The 14,077-nt window shown below is 39.6% G+C and overlaps 1 protein-coding gene across 17 annotated transcripts in view; it reads left to right on the top strand.

Moving 5' to 3' along the window:
• Positions 1–14,077, top strand: part of epb41a (erythrocyte membrane protein band 4.1a) — a 118,602-nt gene that overhangs the window by 15,933 nt on the left and 88,592 nt on the right. For all 17 annotated transcript variants that reach the window (XM_034202188.1, XM_034202186.1, XM_034202192.1 and 14 more), the window contains exon 2: positions 11,319–11,632. In XM_034202188.1, coding sequence (XP_034058079.1) covers positions 11,327–11,632 — 306 coding nt within the window. In that variant the 5' untranslated portion in view covers positions 11,319–11,326. The remainder of the gene's footprint in view (positions 1–11,318; positions 11,633–14,077) is intronic.

Here is a 14,077-nt window from a genome sequence, read left to right as displayed (position 1 = left end):
CTGGTGCGGATCCAGAAGGTTGTTCTGATGGAGATAACAGGAGAGTTGTTTAAAGACAGCGCGTTCAAGTGTTTTAGACAGGAACGGGAGTAGAGAGACAGGCCTGTAGTTTATTACACACCAAGCCGATTTCGGCCATCGATAGATGTCGATAGATGTCTGGCCGTCGATGAGCGTCCTGTCGTCCTACTCAGATTGGTGTGTCCCGCCTCGTCGTGTCTTTTCAGCCGTGCCGACACCTTCCGCCGCGTCGGTAAAAGGCCGTCGGCTAAATAAATCACTCTGATTGGCTGTTCAGCTTAGCTTGTAGTGCATGAGAAGCGAAACGGAAGTGAGGGACCCAAACAAACGATTAAGAAGGCAAATCTGAGATTTAATTTAACTCCAGCTCTCGACACAGGTTCGGGAAAGCCCCATGAGCTTCTCGCTGTAGAGTGAAAATGGAACGCACACGCTATTTGTTGTTTGTTTATATCACGCTGTCTGTTCTTCTTCTCTTGGTGTATCACGCAGTCTGTCTTCCGGTTGTTGCCTCTTTTGAATGACGAATACACACTACCGCCACCTGCTGGTAAGGAGAGTTATTGCCACTCACGCATGCGCAGTTCGTACGTGCTACTTGGCCGTCGGCTGAAGTCCTTTGCGGTGTGTTCCAGTGCGACACATGGCCAAGACGCAGGAGACGTGAGGCGACACAACAGTCGGGTCCGTCAGGACTTGTTCTTTGGTGTCAGATTGGTGTGTAGGGGCCTTAACTCTCTCCCATTCAAACGTCAATCTCTCACTCTGGCGCTCTGTTGGTGGTGTCAACAGCTGCTTTGGGCGCAGTTTGGTGCGCACCGAGCCGCTCCTGTCTGTTGCATTGAAGAGGTGCGGACTGCGCATGCACCACTTATAACGAGAGTCAATGGCCAAAGATTTCTGCGCCCCAAGCAGGAAACATGTGACTTATCAGTAACTTTAGACATTGTCAAACAATTTTTATCGATATTTTATCGTAGATTATACATTTAACTGACACCAAGTATATAATATGTACCTTGTTCATAAACATTATTTTTTATATAATGACAATCTAGAATGTGGGAAGAGGTGGGGCGGCGCCCCTATGGGCCTGCCTCCACTGACTTAATCCCATCAGAATGTATTGTTGTACGGCTGCTTTTCAGGTGTTGGTAATGATACGTACTAACCCACGCTGAGTTCATCCCACTGTGTCACAATGTAGGGCTGCTCGATTATGGCAAAAATCCTAATCTCGATTATTTGGGTCAAGAATTGATATCACGATTATTAAAAACGATTTACTTTGAAAACATCAATTTATTGAAAAAAACATTTGATTACCCTGAACTTAATTATAACTATAATTCAACTGAAAAACCAATAAAATAAATAATTATAAAATAAAATAAATAATCGTTTTATTTCGATTATGTTGTTTTCATAATCGTTGCAAGCCAAAATCCTAATTGCGATTAAAATAAGATTAATTGAGCAGCCCTAGCACAATGTGCTTCATCATTTACCATCAGGCATTGGAATATGCCAACAAGTCCTTCAACTCATACAACCAAATCATGGGCCGATTGTTCAGGCCCTTATTACGACCAAATATGTCGTTTGTTCAAGCGCTTAATACATCCTATAATTACGTTTCAAAGTTTTTCCCCTCTAGTGCTCCCGTTGAATGCTAACGTTACAGATGGTCGTTTATTCACAAATAACCCTCTCTGTAAAATCCTAAATTGTAGGATAGTTTGGCAATTAAAACGCTTTTTGATTAGATTTCTAGCGAGAAGTGTATATTGTACTTTTAGAATCCACGTCCAGTCGATATGTAAGATCTATAGTTTGATAGATATTACGAGGATGATTTGAGGTATGCGGCAGCCTCCATGTAAAGTTACGGGTTGAAAACAGTATTTCCGGTCTCAACGTTTTCATAATAAAACCAATGATCTAATGATTTAACAGTGATATCTGCAGTACTCATCAACTAAAAAACATCAGTTTATCCTTGTTAATTATACGACATTTATTGGTTTAAATTGTGTACAATGCTTTTGTGTTTTTTCCCATAGGTTTTTCTCTTTCAATTCTGAGAGACACCTTTTTTTTTTCAGAGGTTTTGATAGGCTAAAACATCGATTGTTTTAGCCGCAATGCATTTCGGGATATGGTGTTTATATGATATGAAATCGGAAAAACGTTTTTTTTAAATAAAATAATACTTTATTCCGAGTGTTCTTGCTTTTCTCTTTGGAAGTCATCACATAACGGCATTGTAATACACGATTCGGCTGCATTACATATTACAGATCTGACGTAGGCCTAGTTCTTTATTTATAGAGCCCTGATCAGAAGACCTTTTGACAAACTGTAAGAAATGCCGCCAAAATTGAAAACGTGACGTAGATCATAAATATATCAGCCATTAAACAACATCTTCCATTTCTTTTCACACAATACGTCTCCTTGCAGTATCAACACTAATTCGGCTGACTTTTATATTTGATCCAATTGGTATATTGGTTATATTTACACCATAACGGTGCACAGCTGATAGAAAGGGATTTTTTTGTAGTTTTTAAAGATATTATTTACTACCTTTCCAACTCCTCATGTAGTTGACTGTTACAGGTCTATACAGGTTCATGGTACAATGCATAAGCTTCAAATCGAGAGACTGCAACTCTATTTTCCTTTACCGTTCTGTTTTAATTTCACAATAAAGTTAATAGTCATATTATGTTTGATATTATTATGTTTTATTAACTACACCACTGTTCTTTTAAACCGCACCGCCTAGTGGTTAAAGCACGTTATTGAATTTTGTTGTTGAATACGTTTTATTTGATGAAAACATTTAAATATTAAGAGTAGCCTACATACAAAATTGGGGGAAAGTAGAAGGCATGATAGAAATATAGAATAGAAAATATCAAGAAGATACTGTAGTGATCTCTACAATAAAACAGTTTAGTGCAGGACGTCCAAAGATATTAACAAGATAATGTGCAAAACAGACAAACTAATAAGGCTTTATTTAAGGCGAGACACCCCAGGTGAATAGGGTAATTTTTTTAACTTAAAGGTATCAGCTATACATTTCTCCAGTTAATTACTTACAATAAGGCAATTGTTTTTTGTATTACAAGTTTTCTGAAATAGCATGTTTAAATATGCAAATTATCCATTATCTCATTAAATATGCACATATTTTAACACATTTCAGGAATCGAAATCTGAACTTTGGATAAAGCCAGGTTCAAAATTATTGTTTCATTTTGTAGTCATATTAGCATCTAAGGCTTTTACAGAAGGGATATTGGATATCTTTTTTTATCACTCCATAAATCAGAAAATACTGTCAACAGCCCTAAAATATCAATTTTCGCCATGTTTTTAGGTATACAATGTTGTATAATTCAGGCTATGAATGATATATGAACAAACCCTATCAATAATATTGATAGGAATATAACTGGAAGGTTTGGTGTATGTACGTGCTACTGAAGTGGACATTTCGAACTCAGAGTAGGAGAAAAAACTCATTTTGAGAAAACGACCTTTAAAGATTGCAGTGAGGCGCTAGCTAAACCCTACTGTTCTTTGGATGATAGCTTGCGCATCGACGCACTCCATGAAGGTATTTCATGTTCGGGGTCTTTTGTTTTTTGTATAACCTTGCTTTGTGCAAGTCACAATTGTTGTCGTCTTCTCTGTGAACGTTTTTTTCGCCGTTCTTTTGCCATTTTGAGATTTCAATTTCTAGCGGAAAGCTAACCAGGAAGTGTTTTAGCACACCACGTGACGCATCTGAACGAATCACGTTATCAGAAATTGACACCAGCCAATGAGATTTCGTTTCTTGGTTTAAGACCCCTTTGTGCTTTCACGATTGGTTGCTGATACAAAGGAAATTACCATATTTGGATCTGATGAGATTGTGCAGGAGAGACGGAGCTTTCCAACGATATCTCTGTTGACATGGTGCACACAGCGGTCGTGGTACTTTATGTTACGTTAGAATGCTAACTTTTGGTGAATTTAGGAGAAATCTACAGACGCAAATAGACAAACTATAGTAAAATAAACACTTAAATGTGTATTTTGTACGTTTTCCTTCCAAAAGCCTGAAAGAAAACATGTTATAGAATCAAAATAGCACAAAATATCAAAATTGACCAGTACTTGAAAAACAATGTTTTTGCCTGCCGTGTCTCGCCTTAAACATTAAAGAATACTTTAAATTAAGGTCTTCTTTTGAATAAGAAATAAACGTTGGGGTTATCCACAGATAAATATGAAGTCTGACAAAGTACTTAACGTCCAATATATTGCAGAGTTTATTTTGGCACTTGACAATCACCTTCCCTGAATTTGAGTCAGGTGTAACTAAAGTCTGATTTAAGGGTTGTTTATATTTCACATCATTAATCAGAATCTGCAAAGTAACTACAATACATGTAGTGGAGTAAAAACACCAGGTTAACCTCTGAATTGTAGTGGAGTAGAACAAAGTAGTATGCTGCTGTAACAAAAATATTTTCCAACTTGGGATCAATAAAGTATATCTTATCTTAAGATGATCGATGGCTACTGCCATATTTGCAAATTGTGCCTCTGAACCTTGACAAGTGCATGTTTCAGGCTTATCAATGAACAACAGGAGGGGTCACAGACATAAGACCAGCTGTTAAATAAAGCTCTTCTGACCTTAGCTGTCATGTGGGTATATTAATTCACCCATTTATTAATTATATGTTTTACATTTGATAACACCGATGACCCGTCCAATTCCAGTTTTGGAAAGTCTGCCGTGGTTCCATTCCATTTCATAGAGCTGTTTGACGCTCAGCGTAACCTTGTCGCACTGCCACTCCAACATCCAATCACAGAGCTTGATGACTAATCACGGGGTTTGTAAAGCAAGGTGGATGTTGTAGTCCCAAACGATAGCTGGGGATTCTGGGTAGTGTAGTGTCTTCGGAAACTGTAGTGTCTTAACTCCGAAAAAACGATTTCTCTGAATCGAAGGTTAAAAACACAAAAGCATTGTACACAATTTAAACCAATCAATATTGTGTAATTAACAAGGATAAACTGATGTTTTTTAGTGGATGAGTAATGCAGTGTAATCATTTGACAGTGAGGGGAATATATCCGGTTTTATTATGAAAACTTCAAGACCGGAAAAACTGTTTTCACCCACGCTAACTACATGGAAGCTGCATACACGTTATCCTGGCGAGACCTCAAATCATCTTCGTAATATCTATCAAACTATAGATAATACACATCGACTGGACGTGGATTCTAAGAGTACAATATACACTTCTCGCCAGAAATCGAATCAAAAAGCATTTTAATGGCCAAACTATTCCACAATTTAGGATTTTCCAGAGAGGGTTATTCGTGAATAAACGTCCCTCCGGAGCGTTTGCAATGAACGGGCCGGGAGCATGTTGTTTCTTACACGACCACTAGAGCACCTCTAGTGGTCGTGTAAGAAACAACATACACTTTAAAACATGCCTCTGGGTCGTAATAAGGGCATGAACAATCAGCCTATATGGTCGTTTTTTGTAGGAGGACAGGCTGGAATATGCTCCCAGTGCACACACTATTTTCCCCATGGTTGCCAAGATCAATTCACTGTAATTTCAGAGTTTAAATGATATATATTAGTTGTACTGATAAATGTGCTGGTATTTATATTTTATACATCTGTGCTTTGATATTTTTTATAATTGTCAGTGTGATTGACACAAAAACAATCTATAGGTGTTGGTTGAGTACCATAAGAATGTATGCTGGAATATAGCATATTTTCTCTCTTTGAGATTTATGTTTTTTTTTGCATACATATTTCAAACCTAGTGTGTTGTAGTTAATGATTTGTTCCAAGCATCAGTCCAAACATAATAAGCACGCCTTGTACTTACAGTATCACTTTTACTACCATTGGTCCCACCTGCATACATTTTTAATGAAGTTCAGATGAATAGTTAAACGCAGTTTCCCATTCCATGACACAGAAATATAATAGTCCAATTTAATGTCTGGAAATATTATAGGACATAGGACATAGGACAATTTGGTAATCAAAACTGTTAGGAGGGAAGGATTTGATGCTAGAGATATACAGCTCATTATTATTTTTATCCTCACCATGGTGGAGAAAGCATGGTTTTATTCCAGCTTGTTTCACTTTAAGCTTTAAAATGGAGGAGGTGTTTATCTGGCCTGAAAAGCTGCAGACTCTGGAGATCTGTGGGACACCTGCTACAAACTGCTGCTCAGACACTCCAGCATGGGAACATGAACTTCCTGTTTGTTTGTTTGGCTCTCATTACACACAGTACACCTGAAGCTCTGCTCTGCCCCGTCAGCATCCACTCAGAGTCTGGAGCTGCATGTGGGGCAGAGCTGTGGTTCCCTCCACCCTCAGTCTGCCCGCAGACATATTGAGTTGGGTCGTGTGCCATGAACATATTTTAGTCTGTGTGGGTTTCAAAATACTGTCTGTGAAACTCAACCCCAATTCATCTTTCAGATTACATATAACGGGATTCCATAATCAGGATACAAAAAAGGTAACTGTGCCCTTACAGTTACATAACAAAAGATGTAATCACATTTATTTTACATTTCTGAAAATAGTTGATTACCATCAGGATTACAATGTTACTAAAACTATAGAGCATCTACAGTAGTGTTTGTTGTAAAGGGTCAGATGTTCTCTCTTCTCTGTAAGCTGTACTGTTCTGTAGGCTAACACTTTAAGAGTGAGTCTATACTTCTACTGCCTGAATCTGCTTCATGGTTTTCACTTTCTTTGCTTCATTTGTTCTGTTTTTAATTCAGCAGGTGAACCTGTATGTTCATAAAATAGTGTGTGTGAGCTTAACTGTGTGTATTAAACTAAAACGGAGCATTTCCTGTCAGCTCAGGTTTGATTCCTGCTTTTTGAAACTGTAGGATGTGCTCATGCTGAGTTAAAGGCAGCTTTTCCTATAAATGAAATCTCTGAGCAGAGGACACATTTTTGAATTACCAATACAATTGAGAAGCACCTTATTGAACTTTCATCAGAGCCCCATTTGAAACGGGTCACTCAGCTACAACCGTAAAATACTGCATGTAAACTGAGTCATCAGTATGAACAGTCTGATAATCATTCTAATATTAGTTTAGCCTCTTACTTTTTTGTTTTGGAAAGTACTGTACTAAACACAAATTTGAGCTACTTGGACTTTACTCAAGTATTTTGTTTCTGTGCCACTTTTGGGTAGTGGCAAGACAGATTTAATTTAATTTAATTAATTGGTAGCAGTTTGGCTCATTGTATTCAAATTATTTGCATAAGAAACCTTTCACAGTTCTACCTCCTCAAATGTGAAAATGTTGTGTTTTTCCTTTTGAATATTTCAATTTATTTTTAATAACTTGCAGTACTTTTGCCAGCAATGGAGTATTTAACATTTTAAATTACATTTGTAATGTGTTAAAAGCTCTCATATGGCCACATATTTTTGGAGTGATTAGGTGATTACATAACAACTGAAGAGTATGTTTGTTGGGTGTGTGATGCCAATAAGTGTTGTATGTTACACTTAAAATGTGTAGGTATTATAGTATGATGACAAATGGAGAGATGGAGTGCATGTTTGATGAGGGTGGTGCAGGCAAACAGTTATTTTGTGTCTCAAGTTCCATGTTCATGAGGTTAGTTTTCTTGGCCATGATTAGGGTTATGGAAAGTATTTTAAGTATTTTATTGGATGTCTTGTTTAGATTTATGTTGGAAATCTCTCCAAGAAAGCAGAGGTTGGGGGAGGGGTGGTCAAATGTTTGCTAAATGTGATGAGTATGAGTGATGTGTATAAAATCCTCCCCCGGTAAATTCCACCAAAGCATATTGTTTTAGTTTTCCAAATAAAAAATCCCAATTTACCTGATCAAAAGCTTTTTCTGGTTGTAGTGAGACTAAGCTGTTGCTGAGTTTGTGTGAGATGTGTAATGGATTAAGTTCATAGTCTTGCTGGCTTATTGGTAGGATGCTCCGATCGATCGGCCGCCGATCGATATCGGCCGATATTCACTCTCTGCCGATCGATCGGTGCTCTCTATAAATGCCGATCAGGAGAGCCGACACTTTTCTCTGTGCGCGGCAAAACAAACTCGCCAAAATGGCTTCACTAGTCTGGCAGTATTTTAAGGTATCCGAAAAATACATGGATGTATAATAAGAACTGGATACAGCGTGGGAGGCGGGGCCTCATTCATTCCTATGAGAGCTGCTCATTAGCGCATGAAGATAAAATGGCCCAACTTTTGAAAGAGCGAAACGTTACAGATTACCCGTCATGCCTGAGAAGTACCCGTATGTGCGCTCATAGATTATGCGCAACTTTAACCACGCCCACCAAAAGGCTCGTTCACATCAAGCACGTCAATTTGTACACGTGACAGCACCGCGCGTTCATGACAGCATGGTACTGGATTGTTATGATGGATTTGATATGAACGAGGCGGCCGCGGCAGTTAGCAGCTAGCGGCTAGCTAGTAATTATGCTAATGTATACATAAATCGTTATGTACTTTTATATTACACTGATAACAGGATCTAGTGATATCCAAGCAACAGAGCTTCATTTAGCATGACGCTTGTGTGGGTTGTTCATGAAACCACTTGGTAATATACAAATATATCTGTATTTTGAGTTATGATCAATTGTGATTTAAATCTTTATCTAAAAAGTAAAGCTGATGATGGATTACTGTGGTGGAGTTAAAATAACAATAGCCTATTTCTCTTTGAAATGTGATGGAGTAAAAGGATAGTAACTGTGATTATTCATGTTAAGTAGCCCACAAGTAACTAAAACATATAGTACTTGAAGGAAAGGTGTAAAATGTTTCCATAAATACAAATATTACACACTACAACACAGACTATTGGCGCATTTCCACTACAGGGCCTCGCTCTGCCTCGCTCGGTATGGCTAGGCCTCGTTAGGCCTTGTTAGGACTGGCTCACGTTATGCTGCGTTTCCATTACAGTTTAGTAGCTGGGTTAGTTACTATAGTCACAGGCCCACCCACAGCTACGCCACTGGGCAGGGATGATGTTTTTTCACAAACCGACCGGGTTAGTATCGAAAGGGCTCCCTCGGCAAGAAGCAATGGGATTTTCACACTGGATTTCAGAATATTGTAGAAAATAAGATCTTTGGAAAACTAATTTTGTCACTTTTAAGCAACTGTAGGTTTTTTTGACACTCCAGACATTCTGATGTATTGAACAAAGTGTGGAAATCTCTTCAGCTTGTTTTAAACCCAGATCTATTACAGTAGTTTGATGTAAAATACCAAACACAATTGACTTTGAGCTGAGAGAACATAAAATGCTGACTCATTTCCGGGTTTTGAGATTCATTCGTGCACCACTTTATTAGTACCAAATATAAGTTATACAGCAGTTATTTTTGGCAATAGAGTGATAAAGCATGTGTGAAATAACTTAGGATGAAGGCAATTGTACTCTGTTCGAATTACCCATTTGTTTTTGGGGGAGCCCTATGTTTTTTTTTTTTTTAAATGTGCACTCCGGTGGATTTTTCTGTTAGCGGCAGGGAGAGCAATATACTTTTTGCCTCTTTGCAAATCTCACATCCACATTTTTTATGAAAAGCCATGGATACCTTTCATTCCTCTCACTCCATATTTTCTGTGTCCAGTTAAAAGGCAGGTCATGGGCATCGTCAGGTTCGCTAGTGCAGGGGGTGCCGGCGGCTGTGGCCGTTGTTGAAGCCTCTTCAGGCTCCGCATCGGCAGGCCTCTCCCTCGGTGAGGAGCTGTCTAACTCGACCCTAACGCCGCTTACAGCCGGCCGACTAAAAGTTGTTCCGTTCACTTTGTCATTTTTAGACTCCGTCGCTTCTTTGCTTGTGAATCCAAAAGCTGCGAGGCTTGGCTGTTTTTGTTTCGCCATATTTTTTATTACAAAGCCAGAGTTAAAAAATATATCAATGTGAACATTTCAAATACCGCGCCGGCATTCCCGCCGTAACCATAGCAACGTAAGAAGCGTAAAGAATGCAGCGCCGCCACGTACAGATGGCAACACCCAGAAATATTTACAAATATAAAACAACTATTCAGAAACTGTAATGAACAATGACTATTATTTATTTACAGAAAATCAACATTTCTAATCTGTGTGACACAAATATGCACGATTTTTTTGGGCTCCCCCTATTTATCTCAAAGTCAGCCTTCAGGGGATCTCCCCCCTCTTTAGGGGAGCCAAGCTCCCCCTGGCTCCCCCCCATTTCGAACACTGATTGTACTCTTTTTACTCAGTATGTTATTACTATATTTATATTTGCTTTTCCAATATGGCATTTTTTTTTAAACACTTGACAAATTAAAACAATTTGTAACACAAGCCCTGCTGCAATCATGTTTGGCTGTTTGAAAGATCCTGCAGGTGGCTCTGTATTAAACAGAGGATTGTGAGCTACAGTCAGTAAGGGACTGTCTGATTGGCTGCCTGCAGGGGGGCTCCAGCTGATTGAAACTTTTTTGCTCGATACTGAGGAACCAAAGTCCCTCTCCACCATTAAGGTGTTCCTTTACCTCCGAGCTTCACTGCAAAATAATATCCGTGCAGTGTTTTATGCATTAATCTTCTGAAGGGGGTTGTCGCTTTTAATCTCAGTACTTCATTTTCCGTAGCCGAAATTAAGTACTTGATACTATACCAGTTTAAATGTACATGTTTCTTGAAACCAATTTAGTTCGACATAACAAAACAAAGTATTACATCCCATGTGCTTCAACATACCCTCCTGTATGACAATTTGCATACTGTGTTCTGTTCAACAGGTCATAACTCTACCTATTATATCAATATATACTTTTTTTTTTACTAACCCGGGGGAGTGTGGGAGAAAAACTCCCTCTGGAGGGAACACAGGGATTGTAGCCTTTGCAGACCATTTAAATGCATAAAAACCTATTGAACACACTACAGGAAAGGGACCCCCTCCCAACAAATGTATAGGGCCTCTTTAAATGTATGATTAGAGGCTTGAAAAGCAAGAGGCTGAACCCCCCTAAAAATATTCCTGGTTCCTTCTATCCATGTGTAGTGTCTTTAAAAAAAGTAACCTAAATTAAACCCAAGAAACGTTTTCTGAAATTTGACACCATGTTAAAAATCTTCCAGACTTTAATTTGACCTTGTTTTCACCTTGGATTGACATGATCATGATTTAACTTGATGTTGTCCTCTATCTCCCCAGCTGTTGCCATGACAACAGACGAGGCAGAGAGTCACCAGAAGAAGCCGAGGCAGCAGGAGGAAGCCGGGCAGGAAGCAGGGTCTCCCCCCCCGGAGGAGGAGCAGCTCCGGCCTCGCAACCGCAACTCTGCCGGCCGCGGCCTCTCCCGCCTCTTCTCCTCCATCCTGAAGAGGCGCTCGCAGTGTGAGAGTGAGGCGGGAGAGAAGGAGGACAAGGAGGAGAAGGAAGCCAAAGCCCCCATCGCTGACCCCGAGCCTGAGCTGAGGACGGAGGGGGCCCCGGACCGCCACTCCATGAGCAGCGCCGATGCTCAGGTCAGCTGCACACACACACACCTGTGTTTGATCACTGACACTGACTGGTATTATTTACACACTGATGACTTTAATTCTTTTACATTGTATTTTTTAATCCCACATCTTCAGCATTTTGTGTACTCCTGCGGAACTCCCACACATTGTGAAAGAGCTACGAGACAAATGCATAGTCTGATAGATGGATAAATAAATAGATATATATTTAATGATCCAAAGTTGCTAAATTGTTTAATCGAAGCAGCATTTTGACAATTTACAAGAATTACAAAATGTCTTTAAAAAATAGAATAAAAATACAAATAAAATAAAGATAAAGATTAGAAATGAAAAAAATAATATACATATTCTCAGTAAAAAATACATATATTCAGAGAAGTATCTCTATATAATTTTCAGAATAAATTAGAATACTCTCTAATATACCAATCTACTAAACATATATACATAGTGTACTATATACATAACGTTTTTTTAAATATACAGTATAGTAGAAGTAGTAGTATTACAGTATGTGAAAATTGTTAATGCTCATAGAGGGGAGCACCTGAACACACTATTGCCCCTTTCACACCAGCGCTTTTTCAGCTCCGAATCGGAGCTGGAGCCTGAAAAGCGCCGGTTTTTCCTGTTCACACCGCAGCGGCGCCGGCTCTTAGCTCCGGAATCCGGTTCACTTCCAGCTCCAAAAAATGGTCGGTCTAGAGCAGGGGTGGCCAACCAGTCAGAGGTTAAGAGCCACATTTTTTCTATGTTACTTCAAAGAGCCACATCAAACACACAGTCACTGATACCGCTTGTTTCAGTTTTTTGTTTTCTGGAGACAAGATTTCAACCACGTCACTGATTCATTTTTGTGGCATTGGGATATATATTTTTTAAATCCTCTGGAGCAGAGAGAGGAGCTGTGGATTATTGTTATTGATTAATGCATCAGTGTTTCTTAGGGTCAAAAACACTAAACTCACAACTTAAAATGAAAGTGTTTAGTTTATTTAATAAAAGAGCACATGTTCAATGTGAAAAGTGACAGTAGTTATAGATTATTTGCAATTTGGTGCTATATATATATATATTTTAAAAAAAAAGTTATATTTTTTTTTTTTAAACACCTTGAATATCAGGGGGGGAGGCGGGGCTCCGTTGGCGGGGTGCAGCGCCCCTCCAAGACAATGGTAGGGGAAACACTGGATAATGTTTAATCAACGATAGGTTTCCCCCCCCTCAAAGGTGATTGGTTCACTGCATCGCAGGTATTATTGTGATTGGCTCTTGGGCCACATAAAAATTATACGCGCTGTCATCCTCTCATACTGACACCACACATACACCACATACATAACACGGGACGAAAGTAACGGAGCGATTTTATCCGAGGCCAAACAACTTTGACCGGCCACATTACGTCAGAATTATCAGCATTCAATACTTAACAGACCTACTAAATATCAGGTTTAACTGTCAGGAGTAGCTAGTGTTGTCACGATACCAACATTTTGGTTTTGATACCAAGTCAAGAATTGCGATTCCGATTCTTTTTCGATATTTTCTTTAAAAAAGGGAAACAGTCTTAAATGTAATTATTGTGCTTTATTTCACACCAGAACCATAACACACACTTTTAAACAATGAGAACAATAAATACAATAAATGACAAGAATTCGTATTAAATCAAATTAATAAATGTCTTACAGACAGGCCTCGTGGTGTCCGTAGGCTTGCCCTCACTGTCAGAGATATAGCTAAAATACTTCCAAATTTCGCTTCTGGCGTCTTTCTTGTCAACAAGCCGAGGCGCAGCGGCAGCTGCACTCCCACTTGCAGCCATGCTTCTCGTTTTCTCACATGCTCTGGCAGCTAGCGCGTGCACGAGAGAGGGGAGGCACTTGAGTGTGCTTGAGAGGGGAGGGACTTAGAGCGTGCTTGAGAGGGGAGGGACTTAGAGCGTGCTTGAGAGGGGCGGGACTGCAGGCACGGCTGCAGTGCAGGGAGTGGAAGCAGAGCGCTGAACACACACGGCTCTTATTAAAACGGCGCTTTCTCACCGGAGTACTTTTCCCCGTTATTCTTAAAGTACCGATACTAATGAAACGGAGGAATCGTAACGTTTTTAACGGCAGGGTATCGCGGTACCTTTCAAGTATCGGTACACCGTGCAACACTAGTCAGGAGTCAGTGTCTCTCCCCCAAACTCACACATATAAAATTCGATATGAACTGAAGAGCCGCATGAAACTAGGCAAAGAGCCGCATGCGGCTCGAGAGCCGCGGGTTGGCCACCCCTGCTATAGAGGCAAGAGCTTCGGAGCTAAGAGGTGGCGTCGCTTACGTCTCTCTTACGTCGAGGCGTGCAGGAAACTAAACCCTCCTCCCCTGAACATGGGTCGACTGTCATGCCTGCCTACAAGCAGTAGTGCTTATAAACACACTTTATAAAGTCAGGCA

This window comes from Gymnodraco acuticeps, unplaced genomic scaffold, assembly GCF_902827175.1.
Source record: "Gymnodraco acuticeps unplaced genomic scaffold, fGymAcu1.1, whole genome shotgun sequence".
In the NCBI taxonomy this organism is placed as follows: Eukaryota; Metazoa; Chordata; class Actinopteri; order Perciformes; family Bathydraconidae; genus Gymnodraco; species Gymnodraco acuticeps.
The sequence above is the reverse complement of the archived record's forward strand: the minus strand, read 5'-3'. Positions and strand labels throughout refer to the sequence as shown.